Source organism: Cucurbita maxima, unplaced genomic scaffold (genome assembly GCF_002738345.1).
Source record: "Cucurbita maxima cultivar Rimu unplaced genomic scaffold, Cmax_1.0 Cma_Scf00021, whole genome shotgun sequence".
In the NCBI taxonomy this organism is placed as follows: Eukaryota; Viridiplantae; Streptophyta; class Magnoliopsida; order Cucurbitales; family Cucurbitaceae; genus Cucurbita; species Cucurbita maxima.
In genome coordinates, this window is record NW_019272037.1 from 2228831 (window position 1) to 2242092 (window position 13262).

General features: G+C 36.3%; 3 protein-coding genes and 1 pseudogene across 3 annotated transcripts; 1 reads left to right on the forward strand and 3 right to left on the reverse strand.

The window, feature by feature from the left end:
- LOC111495722 overlaps positions 1-1289 on the reverse strand; it is a 4506-nt pseudogene extending 3217 nt beyond the window's left edge.
- A 1715-nt stretch (positions 1290-3004) lies between these two features.
- LOC111495466 lies at positions 3005-4972 on the forward strand. The gene is made up of 3 exons (XM_023145524.1): positions 3005-3890; positions 4469-4510; positions 4730-4972. The coding sequence occupies exons 1-3, from the start codon at positions 3098-3100 to the stop codon at positions 4858-4860; spliced, it is 966 nt and encodes a 321-aa protein (XP_023001292.1). The 5' UTR covers positions 3005-3097; the 3' UTR covers positions 4861-4972.
- Positions 4973-5030: 58 nt separating this feature from the next.
- Positions 5031-6832, reverse strand: LOC111495456 (probable pectate lyase 16). Its single transcript, XM_023145513.1, has 4 exons — positions 6138-6832; positions 5892-5995; positions 5449-5587; positions 5031-5366 (listed from the first exon to the last, which is right to left on the reverse strand). Exons 1-4 carry the CDS (start codon positions 6819-6821, stop codon positions 5148-5150), a joined length of 1146 nt encoding a protein of 381 aa, XP_023001281.1. The 5' UTR covers positions 6822-6832; the 3' UTR covers positions 5031-5147.
- A 3503-nt stretch (positions 6833-10335) lies between these two features.
- LOC111495484 (stigma-specific STIG1-like protein 1) lies at positions 10336-10983 on the reverse strand. The gene has a single exon (XM_023145552.1). It carries the CDS (start codon positions 10927-10929, stop codon positions 10582-10584), a length of 348 nt encoding a protein of 115 aa, XP_023001320.1. The 5' UTR covers positions 10930-10983; the 3' UTR covers positions 10336-10581.
- Positions 10984-13262: the final 2279 nt, after the last annotated feature.

The window sequence follows — 13262 nt, forward strand, 5'->3', positions numbered from 1 at the left end:
AAAAAAAAAAAAAAAAAAAACGTCATGATTATGAATTTTGACTAAACTAGAAGGGTATTTCTATCCGACCCAATTCATAAAAATTAAATTTTTCGGGTAAAAACAAACCGTAATGATCGGTGGCAATGGCACTAAGAAGAAGCTCCATTTGCTCGTTAATTTCCAAAGCCATCTCTTTGTAGAGATAAGAAACCATATGGTTGTGTTCATATCTGGCAGCATTTAAAACAGGAGTGGCATTTCCAGACCCACGAATTAGTACTAAATTGTTATGCTTTTGCACCATGAACTTGTTTAATCTTGTATTTATGGATAATAGTAAGGGAAGTTAGTGTAGGTTATTAGCAGTTATTTAGTTTTTTTTCTTCTCTATATGTACCGTGCTTATTTTTTCTAAGTGTTGTCTCTTTGTTGTTTGAGTGTGTCTAACAATATCCACAGCGCCTGATGTTGCAGCGATGCAAAGGGCTGTGTTTCCATATATATTTGTGGCTTCCAAGTCCTTTACGTTCAGTTTTTGAACCAGCTTCTCCACGAAAGTAGCCTGGTTGAATCTGGTGGCAATGTGGAGAGCTGTTTCTTCCCTATCCTTGCTTATTACCTTCGATAGGATCCCCTTATGTTCCTTTTCGATGTCCTGTGCAGCCTTCCAGTCACCCTTGGTTGCAGCATCGCATAGCTGCTGGTCCTGCTGGTCCCTTCTTTGGTTCCCTGAAAAAATGTTCACATTCACAAGTTTAACAAAGGTGTTTAAAAAAAAAAAAAAAAAAAAAGAACAGTTTGACCTAAACATTAGACTAAATTAAAATAAATGAAAACTTCCATTTAAATTAATTTATTGTTAACTTTTAAAAAAATACATTTTTGCTTCCTAAAAAAATTTAAAATATTGTTAGATAAACTTCTTAAAACTAAAATTGAAAGTTCAGACATTAAAAAAAAAATAGACGAATAGACCTAAAGTTGAAAGTTTATCGACCGAATTAATAATAATAAAAAATAAAACGGGGAACTTTAGACATTCAAAAATTGACGAACGGAAGTAAAATTCAAAGTTTACCAACCAAATTCATAACAATAAGAAATAAATAAAGGAAGTTGTGTAGTTTAGTTCTAGCCCATTGAATAAATATCGTGAGACGTGAAGCTTTGTCGTTAACGATCGTCGGTTGGTGTTGATCCTCCTTCACGTTCTCGTGTTGACAATTTAACTTCGTAGAACTTACCGTCGTCGATATCAATTTTATGGTGGTCGACGAATTTGAAGACAGCTGGTGAACCGGCACCATATTTTTAGTTGGAATTGGAATTGGAAACCTTTTACATCTCACTTAAACTTGGCAAAGAGCTTAATATATGTGATGTGTGAGCTCCCATGAACAACTTATATATAAACACTGACCATTTGCCTTAATGAACCAATGGAGTGGAGCTTCTTCTTGATTAGGTTACTAATAAGAGAATAATGTTGGGATATAAGTTGTTTTTAAAATTGATTTAACCATTAAAGATTTAACCAAACCCAACTTGGCCCATTTCAAAACACGGTTGGGATATAAGTTATTTTTAAAATTGATTATAGTCGAGGATTATTGGGTGAGAGTTCCACATTGGCTAATTTAGAGGATGATCATAATACATCTCCATATTGAGACATTTTACAGAAACCAAAAGCAAAGTCACGAGAGTCTCGAATAAAGAAGTTGTGAATATGAAAGATATAGTCAAAAGTGACTCAAGTATTGAATGAACAATGTACTTTATTCATTCAAGGGTTCTGTATGCCTTAAGAGAGGCTATCTGGGTGTAGTGTCATTTCAAGTCTGACTGCATTACTTAATGCTCCCGCGTGGAAAAGTGGGGAGGGATTGACTCTACTTGTTTATTTATATTGGAAGTTGGGAGATTGTTTAGATTTTATTAGGGTTTTGTAAGGCGCAGGCATGGGCGGAGACAGCGCAGTTATATCCGATGCACTCTTTAGTCCACCACCATCCCCCCGCCCCTCTACCGGTCCCAAAATAACCAAGCCCATTTCGCCTCCAAATCTGCGAGGTTCTAAGAAGAGGCCAGCGCCGAGCCCCATGTCCAACTCCGAACATGAGCCACCCACCCAAAAGCGACGAATCCTCAACTCGGTCGTTGGAAACAAGTTGGAGTATGCTGAGGAAGCTGATTCGAGTTCCATCCCATTGGATAGGCTGATAGGGAACATAGAGGAAGTGGTTAAGAGCCTGAAAAGGGTCGGCGGCCAAGAGGGTTTGATGATTGATCCTTTGTTGGGCTGCCTTGTGTCTTCACAAACTAGCATGATGCTCTGCCTTGCCCACCTTATCTCCAGGACACCACCACCACCATCGCCACCAGGCCAGCGGAGTAAGGGTTCTCCCACTTCTACTAACAGCGCTGTAAAGAAGAACATGAAATAGTCTGAATCCTAGTTCAATCATGCGCAGCGAGTGTCATCCAGCCTCTTTTTTTTTTCTTTCCCTAAGAAATGACAGTTCCTACCTTTTTCCTTTTCATTTCTATACTACTACTTAAATTAAGAAAAGAGAAAATTATGAAGAGAGATTTCTCCCAGTTAATTAAACTAGATAAAAAATGAGTATTACATTTTACTCCTCGTCCCAACTCCGACTCTTCTCTCTGTCTTATCTCATTTGTGTATATATATATATATATATATATATATATAAATTAAAATATGAAATGTGAAAGACAAGACCCAAAAGATTAGATTTAGCTATACGAAACCAACCCAAGTTCCCCTCAACGTTTTTAAAACGAGTGTGCCCTTACCCAAGTTTGAAGGCAAGAATCATAGAATCAAAAAGCAACAGATTTGGTAGGCTTTAAAAAGTTGAAATAAGAGGTGGTTCGAGTTTGTTTCAATTTCCCAATGCAGTAAAGAACGAAAGTATACAAGATGGTCAAAAGAATCGCTTGAAACCGCAGCAAAGGTCTCATAACGCACAGCCAAAAGCACCCATCCAACGCACCAAAAGCAAAAAAATAGCCCCTTTACTCATCCAACAAATTCCCTTATGCTTCCATTTCCCCACCCCCCATCACACCAAACCCATCTCCCAAAACAATGCCACTCCCCCACTACTCTGTTCTCATCCTCACTCTGTTTCTCTTCTCAACCCCAATTCAATCCACCAAATGCCGAACTTCCTGCGGCCAAATTCAAATCAATTACCCATTTGGCATCGACGACGGCTGCGGCAGCCCATACTACCGCCACATTCTTGACTGCACCGACTCCGGCAAGCTCGAATTAAGAACCCCCTCAGGCAGGTACCCAATTGAAACCATAAGCTACATAGAACGCCACATCAAAATCACCGACCCCTTCATGTGGAACTGCGACGATGCCGACAATTTCCGCCCCACAAGACCCTTCAGCCTCGACACAAGCACCCACCTCTCGCTCTCCTCCCAAAACGACTACCTGTTCTTCAACTGCAGCGAAGATAACGTAATTGTGGCTCCGAAGCCGATGTTCTGCGAGCGGTTTCCGGAGCGGTGCGATTCGTCGTGCGATAGTGCTAGCTATCTGTGCAGGCACTTGCCAAAGTGCGGTGGGGGGTTGGGGGCGATGTCGTGCTGCTCGTATTATCCGAAGGCGACGGAATCATTGCGGCTGATGCTTAGGTACTGTTCGAGCTACACGAGTGTGTATTGGAAGAGTATTGGGGCGCCGGATCAGCCGTACGATCAGGTGCCGGAATATGGGATTCGGGTTGATTTTGATATTCCGGTGTCGACCAAGTGTTTGCATTGTCAGGATATGGTGAAAGGAGGAGGAACTTGTGGATTCGATACTCTGAGTCAAGAGTTTATGTGCCTCTGTGGGGAACGGAATGTTACTACTTTTTGTGGAGGTTAGTGAATTTTTATTTTTATTTCATTTTTTTGTTATAAAAAATAAATTTCAATTATCAATTTGACCCATTTTATTTATTATAAACCCCCCAAATATCTTTTTATAGAATTAGAGATGTCTATAGGAAGAACTTTTTTTTGTCTGAAAGTCCCACATCGACTAATTTAGGAAATAATCATGGGTTTATAAACAAAAAATACTTTTTCCATTAGTACAAGATCTTTTAGGAAGCCCAAAATGAAGTCATGAGAGCTTATGTTGAAAGTGAACAATATCATATCATTGTGAAGAGTCGTGTTCATCTAACACACATTTTTCAGGTTTTTTGCAAGCATCAACTTTCTACGGGAATTCTTACCTGTTTCTTATTCTTTTAAAAACAGTTATATATATATATATATATATAAAATGTTCTTCTGATCTAATTTCTAAAAAAATTAAAATTTAATATTACAATATATTCTTTAACAATTAAAAAATTTATAAGGGTTATCAATTAATCTTATATCAACTCATTAATTATGTTTCAATTCACATTATATTATTGAATAAATTGTGTAATTATCATTTCTGCAGATCACGATCAGTCTCAAAAGAGGAAGGTTATAGTAATTTCAGGTGAGCTAGTTTAAAAACAAATTTTATTCTACGTTATACTTTCTATCGATTAGAGATATCTATATAATATATAAAAATTTTCATTTACTTTATTATTATTATTCATTTTATAGAATATTTTTACTAGATAATTTTGCAATAATTAAATAATGTATGCAAAATCTTGGTTCTTGTAATTCCCATTAAAACTAATAATATTATTGCATATTGAAATTGCAGGGACAGCAGCGGCCGTGTCGGGCGTGGGGTTGTTCGTAGTGGCAGCGGCTGCCATATGGTTCTTAAGAAGAGTAAGAGCCAAAGCTCCGGTAACCTGCGGGATTCAAACCAACGACAACAGGCTTTTTTAATCAAATGTTGTAATTTAATCAAAATACTTTAGATTAATTATACAGTTTTGTAGAAATATTTATATATTATAATCAAATATCTAGATATTTACTTTAAAATTTACCATCGATTTACAGTTTTATTATAGTCAAATATCTTATATCAATTTATTATTTTTATATAAATAGAGAACTTTTACCATCACGTGGTTTCGGCAAATATTTTGTGAGTGCCCAAAATTACATACTCACAAGCTTCAAACGAAGCAGGGTATAGCACTTCGATTAACAAAACATGGGTAATTTAATCAGCAAGGTTTGCCAATGGAGCAACGAAGTGGCCCAGAATTTGCAGTCAAAGCTGGAACCTTGGAGCCTGGAGCCACTGGAAAGGACTGAGCCCTTGTGTAGAATGGGCTGCAACTTCCCCACCCAGATTGCACAAAGTAAGCGCCATTCAAGAACACGTCTCTTGAGGATCTCCATTTCCAGTTATTCCACCCTTTGTTGACCTCTCTTTTTGTTACCTGTTCGTTATTAAAATGCTTTATTTTACATCCAAATTTAAGTTTTGATTCTTGAAGTGAAGTGGTTGTTGCTAAGTAGTACCTGTTTGGCATTTGAGTTCTTGGGAGCTACGAAGTAGTTTCCTTCACTGAAGATTGTGGGGTTTGCACTTCCACCTATTGCGTACATTTTCCACTCGTCGTATCGATTGTTGGCAACGTGGGTGTAACCGAACCTAACCCTATATCATTATTAATACCCAAATAACAAAACATTAGGGATATTCATATAACACTCCGTTCGATTACAAATTTAGTCTTAAACTACGAAGAAATTTTAATTATAAGTAAAGGGTTAGTCTTTAATTTACGCTACCAGAAATAATGGATATGATAGCTAACAAAAAAAAAATATATATATATATATATATATTATTGCAAGTATTTGTAGCATTTTCTAGTAAATTTTGATACCTGAGAATATTAAAAGCCTGAGATTTTTTGTAGAGTTAAATGGATGATGAAATATGAATATATGACTTTTACCTCGGCATCCTCTCGATAAGGCCAGCTCCGAAGCGGTTAAAGACAATGGTGACCCTCATAATTTTATCATCGGTGAACCCATCATTATGTCCGAGCAGCATCACCTATCAAAAACCAAACCCAAATTTTAGATATTGTTTTCTACGTTGATGAGAGATTTCTACACTCTTATAAAAATGTTTCGTTTTACTCTGTAACTGAAGTGGAATCGGACAGAAACGATCTTAAAAAGAACAACATTCTTACCTTGTCATGCTGGGAGAAGTAGTTATTTGAGACAGTAACAGCGGTGGAAGCATGAATGATATCAATAAGTCCATCAGTGGATCGAGCTAAGTAACAATGATCAATCCAAACATGGGAAGAACCAAATATAGAAATGGCATCACCATCAGAGCCTCTACGTTTGCCAACATGCGTGACACTGTCTCTAACAAGCCCAGCTTTGGCAGGCTTACAATCATGGATACTAATTCCATGTATAATAACATGGCTAACCCTTTGCACCGTAATGCAAGGCCCATAAGCAATCTCCACATTAGCGCCACGTCCATCAATGGTCTTGAAACTATTTATCATCAGCTCATTCTTCAACACAATAACCATGCTCTTAGCAAACACAACCCAAAGTGGCTTATTTTGAATCACACCATAACGCAACGTTCCATATTTGGGGTTTGAAGGGTTGTCAGATGGGTCGGTGACTACGTAAATGGTGCCAAATTTGCCTCCAATTGCGTCCTTGCCGTAGCCCACGGCGCAGTTGGCTAAGGCTTGGCGGTTTTTGGCCCAATTGGAGGATGAACGCCAGCAAGAGTCGATTATGTTCATGTTGTTCTTGGTTGGGGTGTAGTAATCTTGATGGGAGGATTGGATGAGTGAGAGAATGATGAGAAGAGTTAGAAGAAGGTGGGATGATGAGGAAGCCATGGCTACAAGGAATGCACAGTTTGAAGAGGGTTTGATGAACGAGGTGACTTTGAGGGGCTTAAATATGTGGATTGGAGTATGGGGAGAAGTGGAGGTCACGATCTAAGAAGACAATTTAGTCACCTTTTTTAAGTCAGATTGTTAAACGTGACTGCACGGCTTCATTTTGGGCTTACTTGTTCCAAGAAGTTAGATATCATATAATATTGAGGCTGCACCAAATAAATGGGCAAGATCCATGTCTCTGAGAGTGTTGATTGAATTTTGATCTATTATATTCAACATGTGAGCTCCTACATCGTAACTGGTCAATATATATTAGTAGTGAGTTTGGGCTATTATAAATGATATTAGAGTCAGACATCGGACGGTGTGCCAACGAAGACGCTGGCCCCGTACATTATGAGTGTTAGATGATGAAAATCTCACATGGCTAATTTAGGGAATGATGATGGGTTTATAATCAAGAATATTATTCATTGGCATAAGGCCTTTTGGGGAATTACAAAATAAAGTCACGAGAGTTTAGGCTTAAAGTGGACAATATCATACCATTGTGGAGAATTGTGTTCATCTGACATGAAATCAGAGCGATACCCTAAACTTAGTCGTGCTAATAGATTGACAGTTGTATTCTTAGAACACTCTTATTTCGATGTATTCTCGATTTATTCATGTATCTCTCATTCTACTCAGCCTTTTTTTTTCTTGTGTATTTCTAGATAGGAAAGGAATTAAAAAAAAAATAAAAAGAATAAATTTATGATATATGGGTTATAAAATTTTTGGTACAACACATAAATTATTATTATTATTTAAATAATGAATTTGGATACTTTCCGTACGCATGTGAATGAACTGAATAACTTCAGACGTCTACAATAAAATATTATACTCTGCATCGTTGACTAAATTAAATAATTACTCGTTTACTTTTTTTCCTTTTTTAGATAATACTCGTTTACTTAATTGTCATATTATATATATTTGTCGGAATTTATTTAAATTAACGGCACGTCTTTTGTCCCTGGAATGCCTCTTCTGAAGCTTAGCTTAATTTTTTGTTCTAAAGCAAAAAGTCCCGGGTGGCTGCCTGACGTTCTTCGAACCTATCATATTCAAGAATTTACCCAAAGTTTACATCAGCTCCGAGTCATGATCGGTGGTTGGAGGGTCGTGATGCCTAATATATACTTTAGTGCTTAGACTAGTGTCTAAATCAAACTAATGTCGAGCTACAAAATTAAAGAGGGAGGTGCCGCATACCGTGGCTCGATTTAGACTAAGTTTGATAGATTACGTACTTTATCTATGTTTTGTTCAAAGCTCTTCACAATTGTTCACTCTACTCTGAGTCCATTAATAGAACGAAATGAAATAATGGTGCATAAACAAAGTCCAACTAGTTAAGATAAATGTTTTTAACAAAAACATGTCTGATAACTATCTTCAACTATTTAAGAATGGTGTGGGATCTATAAAATAAAATAATATATCATTAAATGACTAAATGTTGAATGAAAAGAGTCAGTATTGTCGTAGTATGAAAATTTTGACAATAATACGTAAAATTATTTCTTGAAAAATATATAAAAGATCATTGGTCTAGGTGAGTTTCGTAATAATTATGACCCAATCCTTAACCTCTTAATATCGATCTGATTTTTTTTTTTTTTTTTTGTAAGAGAGGTGAATTATTATGAATCCATCCAGGAACCAGACATTATAATTTTTCATCATTAAACTCTATTAAGAGGATATTTTGGAGATATATTAGTTAGAATATATCTTACCTATCAAGCTACAATTCTATTTTCTATTTCTATTTCTTAACAAGCTCGAGCTCAAATCAAACAAACCAACTAGATGCAAATAAAAAAATCAATATCTTATTTTTCAATTAAAAAAAAAATATATAAATTTTTATTAATTTAACAAATTGAGACAATAAATGAATTATATTGTCCAATGATGAATAATCAAAACAATTTGTTTACATTAAAAAATAAAAAGAAATCAAAATAATTTGTTCAAGAGTAACAATTTTGTTCCCCTATCATCACTCATGCATAGCCACACATCCCATAGACGCACAAGCTACCTCTGCTACACTTCTTCTTGCAGCCTCCACAATGGTTCCTATCGAACATCGGCTTCACACACCTTCCATTGCAGCACATCTCGGAGTACTTGCATCTCTTCCCGCACCTCCCACAATTAACTCTGTCCCTCTTCAAATCCACACACTTCTTGCCGCAGCAGCTGCCTTTGCCCCGACACACCTCTACATTCCTATCGCATGTCCTCGGCGCCTGGTAAGGCCTAAACCTGTAAGCGAAGAAGCCCCTCCTGGCCCGAAGCGAGCTAAGTAGCTTTAAAGCTTCCAACCCTTCGTCGTCCTCTAACTTGGCTGCGCCAGACGCGGAGAGAGATGCGCACAAGGCCACCGCAAATAATAGCTTTGCAAAGAAGCTCATTTTGTTGGGTATGAGGGTGTAGAGAAGATGTGGGTATGTATTTATATGGAATGATAGTGGATGAGTCTAAAACAGCGTCCATTAAGAATTGGATGCAAAAACGTGGTGGGCTTTGTTTTGTATATTAGGCAATGAAAAGGAGGTCAACATGTTCCTACACGTCCTTATTTATTATTCTTTCTCTGACCTTCTCCGCAGTTTTCAACTATTTGAATTTTCTCCCTACTTTTTTGATTTCCCATGTTCATGTTAGCTGCTAGACCACTTCTTAAAAGTTCGTGTTTCATAGCTTTAGATTAGCTATGGGGCTCGACGAAAGGGCAAGTATCAGCATGTTGAAACTGATTGGGGTTAGCAGTGAAAGAAAGAGCCCGGCATTCATTTCTTCATTCATATTCATAGCTTAGTCTACTAAAATCAAAGGGGGACCAGCCTCATCGTGGTAATTAGAGGACATCTTTGATCGTTCACCTCTAATGTGACACGTTCCCTCCCTGTTATATGATCAACGGGATCAGTCGTCCAGCATGGCTCTTTTTCTTCCGGGGAGGCAAAGTAGTCCCCTCTACTGATCGAACCCCCTTTCTCTAAGAGGTCTTCGTAAACATGTTAAAGGGCTCCTGTCTTCGGCGGGTCACCTTTCCAAGATTGAGAAGAACATCTGGACAAGGGAAAGCGCAGTGCGCCTGGTGTAAATGGCTTGATTTTTTCATAATATACTATTTCGATCATAATTTTTCTACCTCCAGAAAAAAAAAAAAAAAAAAAGTCTTCCCTTTTTGGCGGTTGTGGATGAGGAAGGATTCAAACCCTCGACACCTGGTTCGAAGCCACGTGCTCTAATCTTTTGAGCTGCAGGCTTCATCACTCCAATAAATCTATGCTCAGGTACCTTGGAAAAGGAACTTTCTCCCCAACCATTTGCCATTTCAGGTTAAGAAGATGTGAAAGCCTCCCTCTCTATGAAGATTTCATTTAAGTTTATAATTCAACCCAAATTTTATCGAGATTGGATTGGGTTGATCGAAGAACACTCCATATACATCTTGTCAAACCTTATAGCCACGACTTAATATGACGACTAATATGAGCTTGATTGACAATGACAACGACCCTTATAATGCATTATATCAAACGAGTTGTTTCATATGAACAAGAGGAATCCATTAATCAAAACAAGATTATAAACGAAAACAACATCAACTTAAAACAAATCCATTAATTCATTGATATATGAAATTAATCAATACCAATAACGAATAATCAAAACAATCCGCCGTTATTTACGCGTAGCCGCACATCCCATAAACGCACGAGCTTCCTCTGCTACACTTATTATTGCAGCCGCCACAGTTGTTCCTATTAAACATTGGATTCACACACTTCCCTTTACAACATATCTCCGAGTACTTACATTTCTTCCCACACTTCCCGCAATTGTATCTATCCGTCTTCAAATCCACGCACCTTTTCTTGCAGCAATTGCGCCCACGGCTGCCCTTGGCACGGCACACCTTGATACTCCTATCGCATGTCACCGCTGCCTGGTAAGGCCTATACCGATACGAGAAGAACCCGCCCCTCCCCCACACCGATGTAACCTTCAAATCTTCTTTGGCTGCATGAGCCATGACAAGAGGCGCTAACAAGGCCAAGGCCAAGGCCACCACGAACAAAAGCCTTACAAAACTCCTCATTTCTAATGGATTTGTAATGGATTTGAGATTGTAGAGAAGATGGGTATATATATATATATATATATATAGGCAAATTATAGTGGATGAGTCTAAAACAGCAACGATTAAGAGTTGAATTAAAACGTGTTAGGCTATAATTAGGCAAGCAAAGACGAGTTCTTCATGAAGCTTTTTGTGATATGAACAAATTAAAAGACGCTAACCAAGCACTAACTTTTATTTTTTATTTATTAATTATAGATTCTGTGTTTGACCTTCTCATTGTTTTAATATTATTTGAAATTTCTCCCATTTAATTTGTTCATGTTTTCTTCCCTTTTTTTGACCTTTGATTTGTATTTGATTTGAGTTTTCATACCCACTTTTTTGAATCTTCACATGGAGGGTCAAATCTTGCCTTTTAAAGTTTATGATTTTACTATCTTTTATGAATTATTAGAAGAACCGTTTGAGAATTTGTACTTTTATGTTAGAAATGGTTTCATACTATTAATACTCAATCTGCCATGGCTACATGTTAAGTTATAGTTACCGTTATTTTAGATTCAAATTATGGATAAAATTCTAGACCTGAAGCGTTAATGTAAGAGAATATTATGCTACGTATCTTGAGACTACTTGTATAATTAGATCTATTCTACTGCGTATCTTGAAATTATTTTATGCATGTTATGACTCGAAATAACTATGTTGTAGGTATTGAGATTATTCTATGATAATATGACCGAGAGTTTTTAGTTCAAATTTGGTGAGTTTATATCATCATGAATTCTTAAATTGTTTATCATCTATATCGTGTTACAAAATTTAATTTTGTTATATCATTTGTTGCTGTTTATTTTCTTTGATGTTGGTAATTAAAGTTTATACTTAAAGAATAAGCTCTCCTTGCCTAGACGGAGACGGGGACAGAGATGGAGACGAAGAATATAGTGTTTGTCCTACTCTCATATAACTAACGGAGAGAAATTTATTATTATTATTTTTTATTACACTACAATAATCTATCCATATATTTATTTTATTTTATTTAAGTTTAAAATTATTTTTTAATTATTTATTCTCTTATGACACTTAAGTCTTTAGTATTTTTTTTAAAAAAAATATATATTGAAATTACATTTTACTTTTCTTAAAAACAACAAATTTGAATTAATGATCCAAACAACTCGATCCAATTTAATCTATAAACACTCAATACAAAATTTTATCTCGAACTATAGATTAAAATATTTGTAATGACTCATGTCCAAGATTCAGAGTTCAAATTCGACACTTGGTGGCCCCAGACATAACACTTACCTACTCATCGCTTCTTAAGAGTGAAGTTTATCACCACATACCAACATGAATCCTTTTAGCATACTTTATCATCACTCACATGCATTCTAAAAAAAAGCATAGAAGATCATCCAACGTAAAATTGTTCTAAGTAAACCATGTTTAGCCATAGAATTTTCATGATTAAGCCATCGAAAACGAAGGTACACTTTATTGGTATAAGCAAGAACTTTCAATTCTTTTAAGTATTTCTTAATCGATCCTATCTTTATGATCGCTCTCATTCAAATATGGTCTCAATTCATTTATGTACATCTCATTTACTCGGGTGTCACAATATAAGACGAATGAATTTGAATTGGTAGAAAATTGGTGATATAGCATTGATAATTATGGATATTTGTGGTGGTGGGGGAGTAAGTTGACCATTTGCTGGGAGTTGTACGAAATTATAAAATAAAAGTGTGACGCTGGGAAAATAGATAAATCAAATACCATTGCCCTTTGCCTTTTCCCTGTCTCTAAAGCTCACCTAAGCCCCACAACAAAATTTCTCGGTCATCGTAGATACTCGTTCTATTCAATGTCTACCTCACAACGTGGGTCTATTAATATTAAAATTTAGGAAAGAAATTCATTTTTTTCTTAAATTTACACCATTGTCGAAGTTAAACTTAAATAAGTGTGACAATTTTTACCCTCAATTCAATCTTCACTAATTCTTCTAAGGTGAAAGTCTTAATTAACTCGTTAATTTTTAATAAAATAAAGTTTAACTCGTTAGTGGTATTTGGAACGATAACGAATTAGAGAGTTAACATTGCATCCCTAGTCTAGCTCAAGCTTAAAATTTGAATCCAAAATCTTCTCATTCTGCCCAATCTTTCCTATGAAAGTCAAACCCACTAAAATAAACCCAAACCCTTTTCCCCGTTTGTCTTTTCAGAGGAGTTTAGAGACAAAGAAGTGTAGTTCCTGAAATTCCC

Bases quoted from the DNA above. Each gene is read 5' to 3' on its own strand.
- LOC111495456 (XM_023145513.1), bottom strand. From the start codon at position 6,821: ATGGCTTCCTCATCATCCCACCTTCTTCTAACTCTTCTCATCATTCTC. The intron at 5,996-6,137 runs GTAAGAATGTTG...GGTTTTTGATAG, and splicing joins ACTTCTCCCAGCATGACAAG to GTGATGCTGCTCGGACATAA. The intron at 5,367-5,448 runs GTACTACTTAGC...AATAACGAACAG, and splicing joins AGAACTCAAATGCCAAACAG to GTAACAAAAAGAGAGGTCAA.
- LOC111495466 (XM_023145524.1), top strand. From the start codon at position 3,098: ATGCCACTCCCCCACTACTCTGTTCTCATCCTCACTCTGTTTCTCTTC. The intron at 3,891-4,468 runs GTTAGTGAATTT...TCATTTCTGCAG, and splicing joins TGTTACTACTTTTTGTGGAG to ATCACGATCAGTCTCAAAAG. The intron at 4,511-4,729 runs GTGAGCTAGTTT...TTGAAATTGCAG, and splicing joins GAAGGTTATAGTAATTTCAG to GGACAGCAGCGGCCGTGTCG.
- LOC111495484 (XM_023145552.1), bottom strand. From the start codon at position 10,929: ATGGCTCATGCAGCCAAAGAAGATTTGAAGGTTACATCGGTGTGGGGG.